The 7,356-nt window shown below is 44.1% G+C and overlaps 1 protein-coding gene across 1 annotated transcript; it reads left to right on the forward strand.

The window, feature by feature from the left end:
• Nucleotides 1-535: 535 nt before the first annotated feature.
• PENK (proenkephalin) lies at nucleotides 536-4,166 on the forward strand (the record flags this gene model as incomplete). The annotated part of the gene is made up of 2 exons (XM_082307007.1): nucleotides 536-673; nucleotides 3,501-4,166. 2 exons carry the CDS (start codon nucleotides 536-538, stop codon nucleotides 4,164-4,166), a joined length of 804 nt encoding a protein of 267 aa, XP_082163133.1.
• Between the last annotated feature and the right edge of the window lie 3,190 nt (nucleotides 4,167-7,356).

Below are 7,356 nucleotides of genomic sequence, written 5' to 3' on the forward strand. Positions count from 1 at the left end.
CTCCCGGGAGCCCCGAGGGAAGCCTGTGTGTGAGTGAACTGCTCTGCCTGCGGGGGGGACCGGGGCAGGGCCGGGGGGGGCTCTGCCGGGGCTGGTGCCCGTCGTCGGGGCGGCTACTCGGGGCGCTCCGCTGGGAAACCCTTCCCGGGAGGGGCTGCCGTCCCGTCCGTGCTGCTCCCCGGTGGGTCTGCCCCCCGACTTTGTGGGAAGGGCGGGATAAAGCGTTTGGGGACGAGCACTTTCACCGGACGGGAGCTTCGGGGCGCTTCGTCGCTCGGGTCCGCTCCCGCTCCGGACGCAGACCCGCTGCCTTGCAGCTGCCAAGCGCCCGCTTACCTGGCAAGCGCGACCGCCCCGGCTCCAGAAAGCGTGTGAGTTCCCGGAGTTGCGTGTGACCCAGGACCTGGGTTTTAAACCGCGGCGGCCGAACAGTTTCGTGCCGCCTTTTCCTGCCGCGGAGCTGGGGGAGGCAGTGGCGGGGCTGGGAGCGGGGCGGGGAGGCGGCTGCCGGCTGACCTCTCCTTCTTGCAGCCCCATGGCGTTGCTCCTGAGTCTCGGCTGCTCGCTGCTGGCCCTCAGCACCTGCCTGATCCCCCGGGTGCGGGCGGACTGCGGCCGCGACTGCGCAGCCTGCGCCTACCGCCTGGGACCCCGCGCCGGCATCCACCCCCTGGTAAGCGGGAGCGGGGCTGGGGGGGGCCACCCGGCCGCTTCAGCGCCGCCGGGACCCCCTCGGCCGGGCCGGCTCCCCGCCCCCGCCTTAACTTTGGGAGGGAGAAGAAAGGGGAAGGGGGCAAAGGAGCGAAATAACAAAAATAAGTAGTGGGGGAAGCGGCCGGGGTCGCTTGGAAGACCCGTTGTTGAAGCGGGGAGGGAGGAGCGGGCGCTGGGGAGGGGGCGGGCGGCGCCGAGGAGACCCCCCCAGCCCGGGGAACACCCCGCGCCGGGCAGCCCCGCGGGGAGCAAGGAAAAAGCCGGGTGAAAACGTAAAAGGAAAGGGAAATCTGGCCGGAGAGGGCAGCTCTGGAGGGAAAGGTGGTCGGCAGGGCGGGGGGAAGCCGGGCGGGAGGGGGGGGTGGACGGCCCCGACCCCCGGCCGCGGGCTCCCCGGCAGGACGAGCTCTCTCCAGGCAGGATGGCTGTCGAGCTGAAAAGCGGCGGATTTGCCCGAAATCTCACCAAAAGTGGGGTTCAAGCCTGGTTTGAGCAGCAATACCTCCCGCTGCTCTTCCTCCTTGCACGGTGCTGCACAGCATTAGGAATACACCCGTGAAAGATCCCTTTGACATTGTCTCCTAAGACAAATCATGCTAAGAAAACTCCAGAATGTGGGGGAGGGTGGGAGTAGGGGGTGTATCTGTAATTTTAATGATATTGAAATTATTTAAAAGTATAGCCACAGAGGCAACGCAACTTGAAATTCAAGGATCGGGGTCAGTGCAAGTCTGGGGTCCCCCAGCCCTCCCTGGAGAAGGTGGGAACTCAGGCTGCCGAGTCCTTCGCCAGTGGCACCTGCGGTTCCTGACCTCAAATAGATGCGTTTTGAGGCATCATGCTCTCAGCACGTCTAAATGATCTAAAAAGTTTTGTTCCTAAGACGTCATCGATTATTTGGGAGCACTCAAAAGGAAGGACTGGACCCTATTCTTACGCAGAATTAGGAATCACAGAGTACTTCTGCTTACTCCAAAAGCAAGGACTCATTCTTAACCACAGCAGGTTCATAAGGGCAATATTCTTAGGATGGTTGGCAAAACAGTTTTTTGCTTACGTTAGCTTTCAATCAAACTTTAGCTTTAATGTCAAGCATGGAAAAAAGTGCTCTTTTGGAAGGAGGGATACATGCTTTTTGGAGTGTATGTTGTGGGTATCTATACTGATATGCTCACTTGTACACCTTCAGTAATTATACACGAAAGAATCCAAAGTCTCATTCCGTAACAACACTTATTAGTTGAAATGGGAAAATAAGCAATGTGCTCATACACAATACAATGTATTCTTCATACATGTACAAACAGCTTTTAGAAACAAATGTTTCTAGTAACATAACTGATTTTATCACATTGTATCTGTAAGATACAAGATTTATAACTTTGTACCTGGTCATTTACAACTATGAGATAGCATATGTTAATTTGGCCGTAGGGGGTTATTTAAACTAATCGAGAAGGGAAGAGGAAGGGAAAGATCTATTCTTGCGTTGATTTAGAGCAATTCCAAAGTCAGGCTGAAGCTGAGATCACATTCACTTTACAGCATAACTATAATATATAACAACAAGCATGTAGTGCCAGTAAAATAAATTATTGTCGCAAAATACATAAATCCCCTTAAATTTCTTCTGATCGTGCCAAAAACCATATATAAATTTCTCAGACTAAAGTGGGGCTCAACAGACAGGTAAGGCCAGAGGCAGAGAGCTGGTCAGTTAGCTGTTAGAGAAAACTGTGCTGGGGTTTAATTTCACACTTTTAAAGCATATCAAGATCCTTACAAAATATCACCTGTAGGCAGAATAAGTGTTTCTCTTATTGAAAATATTGATGATTTCTTGCTTAACTATTGTGGTATGAAAACCACGGGCAAGAAAAAAACTCACTGGATTCACTTTTTTCCCAACTGAAGAGTGTGGAATTTACAAGAAGTAAATTCCCCTGACACAACAGAGATAGTAGTACCTAATATGTATGTTATTATCTCTACATGACAGGTTATGAGATACGCATACAGGTACTGAAAACTTTTTTTATGTCTTAGCCTGAAAATTTTTTATTATATTCAGAAGCAACACAACTTAGGAATTTTTCCCCTCTTTCTGATTGTCACCACTTCATATGTCAAACTAGCAAAACCAGAAGTTTGATCCTGCCTAAGAGAGCCTGTATTTCTATATTTGAATTGGTACGCATTTGAAAGATCCGTTCCACGAAGAGGAACTAATGATAACAGACAGAAGCATAGCATTAGAGCTGTGCAGTGTGTTGAAGATACAGAGCAGTACAGTACAGCTGGCTTCTTTGCAATGACAATGCCATATAACATCTTTCCTAAAATTTCTGAATGTTACTTTTAAGTATGAAGATTGAATACACTTCTACATTTTCATTATGAAGCAAACCACAATTGTTTTTTAGCTTTCCAGTAGTAAATTAAAAAAAAAAAAAAATCATCATAACAATGCACCCAAGCGTAAGGGAGGTGCAGGAACTGTACGTGTGGCTTCCTTTGAAACAGAAATGTAGGGGCACCTTGACATACAGGACCCTTGATCCATCTTGTCCGGTATTCTGTCTGTTAGGGTGGAGACTACCATGTCCTTCAGAGAGGGATATGAAGAACTTCAGAACAGACAATGTTCACAAAGAGCAGTCCTTCCAAGCCACTCAGAAAGAGAGGCTCCCTCATGGTCTTTTAAAAACAAGTAAAGCTAAGAGAAGGTGACAGTGAGGTGCTTGTTACTATCAAATTGTTCTCAGTAAACCGCATCCGTTTTTCAGGCATGTACACTAGAATGTGAAGGAAAGCTGCCTTCTGCCAAAGCCTGGGAGACCTGCAAGGAGCTCCTGCAACTGGTAAAGCTGGATCTTTCTGAGGATGGCAACATTGCTCCAGGAGACAAGAAAGAGCTGGACGAGAACCATTTGCTTGCAAAGAAGTATGGAGGCTTCATGAAGAGATATGGGGGGTTCATGAAGAAAATGGATGAGCTCTATCGGGTAGAACCGGAGGACGAAGCTAACAGAGGAGAAATCCTGGCTAAGAGGTATGGAGGGTTTATGAAGAAAGACTCAGATGACGATGCCCTTGCTAATTCCTCTGATCTGCTGAAGGAGCTTCTAGGAACAGGGGATAACCCTGAAGCAGGGAATTACCGAGAGATAAATGAAAACGACGGGGACGTCAGCAAAAGATACGGAGGCTTCATGAGAAGCGTAAAGCGCAGCCCCGAATTGGAAGATGAAGCCAAAGAGCTGCAAAAGAGATACGGTGGTTTCATGAGAAGAGTGGGCAGGCCAGAATGGTGGCTGGATTACCAGAAACGATACGGTGGGTTTCTTAAGCGCTTCGCCGACTCCATTCTCCCTTCAGAAGAAGATGGGGAAACTTATTCCAAAGAGGTCCCAGAGATGGAAAAGAGATATGGTGGATTTATGAGATTTTAATACCTTTCCCTTTGTCCCTTTTGTCCTAAACGAGAAAGACTGCCTTATTGGTCATAACTTATTGTAACGTGTTGCTTGTACTGTACAGTTTTTTACCGTCCTTGGTTAATGATGCAACTTGCGATCTGTTGTTTCAGGTTCTGTGTTCTTTCAAGTCAAATAACTAATTTCTGTTTTAGTCGAGTTTCAGTCTGTATTGTAGTTTCCATGCTAGAACTATTTTGATTACTGTATCTGTTTTCTTTAAAGAGGAAGTACATCTACAGTAGAGTTGCTTAACTGTATATACAATAAATTCTTCATCCTAACTGCATAAATTCTGAAAATCTATTTATTTTCTCAGTCATTTAATCAAACATCATCTCAGTTTCTCTTTAAGCAATCAGAGTAATGCCAACCTCTTTTCTGTAATTACAGAATTTGTACTGCACACACAACAGCTAAAACACATTTTTGTCTTTAGTTTTCTCGGTTTCTTAGAGTACTAGAATAATAAATATACGGATATAACTGTATTTGCTCTAACTGCTTCCATTTTAACCAGATAGCAGAATCAATGTTTAAAGCCTAAATTTATAATTCATAGTGTTCAGGCAATTCACATGAAAAAAAAAATCATAAGTGTGTTTGACTTAAAGCACTAAAAACATTTCTCCAGTGCACAACACAATGCCACATTTGACTAGTTACACCTTTTATATCCATCCAATATAGGATTGTACAGTTGGCCTTAAAGTTATAAACACTAACTAAAAAACCAGTAAGTCAGTTTGTGCAAAATAAACATGAGCCAAAACTGCATAAAAAACTTCAAAATCCTGATTTTACAAAGCACCTGACAAATAGTTTTCCATGGAACAGCTTTGTGTTTGATTCCTCAGCTAGGAACAACTGAGGAACAATCAGAATCAAACAAATCACTTTGGCACTCCTGAAACATGGGAAACTGCTGATCAGTCTTTTCTATTTCAAACAAAGGCAGTATAAGAAAATCTGAGAACAAACAGAAAACCCACTATAGATCTATAGAGCCTTCGGCATTTAACACTATAGATCCTTTGGCATTTACATCAAAGGCCGCCTCCCATCCCAGTGTACGCTTCCTTCCATAATTCTGACTGTCCCCTCAGTTTCCTCGAGCAGGCATCTGTGAGCACTTTTCCCCCACCTACTGCTACCAGTTACTTCCCACTTAAATTAACAATGACAAAAATCGCTTTGGCCACAGGCACTAACAATAATTTCAAGACGTATGACCAAGACTTACAAAACTACTAAGTATAGTATTTAAAGTTTCTACAGCCAAAATCCTCAAAGCTGTTTAGATACCTGATTGTTGCTGAAATAGTTTACGGGAGCTAGATGTCCAAAACCATCTGTGGCTCTGCATTCAGTATCTGTATTTCAATTTTGCACAGTATTACCTATTGACACAAAGGGCAAATTAAGGGTCTGACTTTTCTTTAACTTCAAGTCAACAAGATCTTCTAGATACTCAGGACTTTTAAAAATTAAGCTGTGTTTAAATATGCACTTAAAAGCCTTATCACATACAATTAGTTGTGATGATTTTTGGCTTGGCCATTGGAGGATGATATAGGTGGTCTGAAGTGGCCAAAATCCTGCTGAAGTGTTGATAAACCACAAGGCATTCTTTTTCCTTCAATAAAAAGCAGGGCACCTATTTTCTTCTTCCTGCTGTACAGAATTGATGATACCAAATTTTAAAAGGCAGAAAATACAGATGCCTGTAGAAGCTGCATGGCCTTTTCAGGATTCAGTTGTGTTCCCTATCACCTTTCTAGAGAGTTCTTCAAGATGCCACCAGCCACAGGAAAAGTCTTCTTCCCGTTCTTTCCCCCCCATAGCACATGCTCACTAGTGGCTGGAGGACATCAGTCGGGCTCCTGGAACACATCACCTGAGTGGTTTCATCCACAGGGACCTCAGGCTGTGCACACTGAGCCTGCTCTACAATGCAAACCCATGCATGGGATGTGGGCACCAGCAACAGGCTTGCTTTAAACACACACTCTAGAGAGAACTAAAATGACAATGCAGTTGCATCCTTAATCTTTCACTTCAACATTTTTTCACTTATTTTCCCTAAAACTTACTTACCTCTAATTTAGTCAGAGGCCCTTGCCAACTTTCCAACTAAAACAAGCGTTGTACTTGATGGTGCAAAAAGTTTACTAGTTGTTGTCACCCATCCTTCACAGTTAACAAAAAATTGGTGATTTAATGAGGAATAAAACTCCCAAAGCTCTAGACACCTAGTATGTGTCTTGCAGAATGAAGTGTTTTGATCTTCTAAACCTTCCCATTTATATAAATTTATATAGCAAAAAAAAGTACTTGATACAAACATCTAACTGGGATACATGCATGCAACCCAAAACAGGAGTAAGGGCAAGCAAAGTGGAGGAGTAAGTCTCTTCCAAGGTTGAACAGGCAGGTGGCAATGTACATAGAAGGGGGACGCGACTTTGATTCTCTGAATAAAATAGCAAAACTGAATAGTCCTCATGCCTTCCATTATAATTGAAAACCTCTCTAGTCAGACACTTCCTTGCTTTAATAATTATAATTTAAAAGATGTGAAATTAGAATAAGATCTAATTTCTTCTGTTGTCACCAAATTTCTTATCTTATGACTTTCTGTTATGGAATCTCTTAGGGGCTCTCTAACACTAAAGTGTTTTAACATTTTCAGTAATTAACATTTCAGGTGAAATCAGCTCAAAATGTGCCAGTGAATCAAGCAAGGTTTCCTTAAGTCCACTTCACTGAATCACAAATCAAAACTAAGGTTGAAGACAGGGTCTAACTGTGCTGGGAGATAAAAAAGGGCATCTCACTCTTGGTCCAAGTTCTGAAAGGGTCCCCTAATTTTCCTCTTACAATACATTCCTAGAACCATCACTTCATGGGAAGATTGTTGAAACAGCTGTATTTCTTTATATAAATAAAAGCAGAAAGGAGGAAAGCCTGATGTCTGGAAAAAAAATTAATTGCAAGGGTATTCTGAAGGAACACATGTCATCCTGAGACCAAAAACCAGATTCTACATTTCCTTTCCCTGGCTTTTATCATTGTCTTGACATTTTTACACAGCGATCAATATTCCAGAATATGATCAAATACAGTGTCGTTGGTCTGAATACTAAGTATAACAAAAACTGAATAT

The sequence above is a fragment of the Platalea leucorodia genome, assembly GCF_965183815.1.
Source record: "Platalea leucorodia genome assembly, chromosome: 1".
Taxonomy (NCBI): domain Eukaryota; kingdom Metazoa; phylum Chordata; class Aves; order Pelecaniformes; family Threskiornithidae; genus Platalea; species Platalea leucorodia.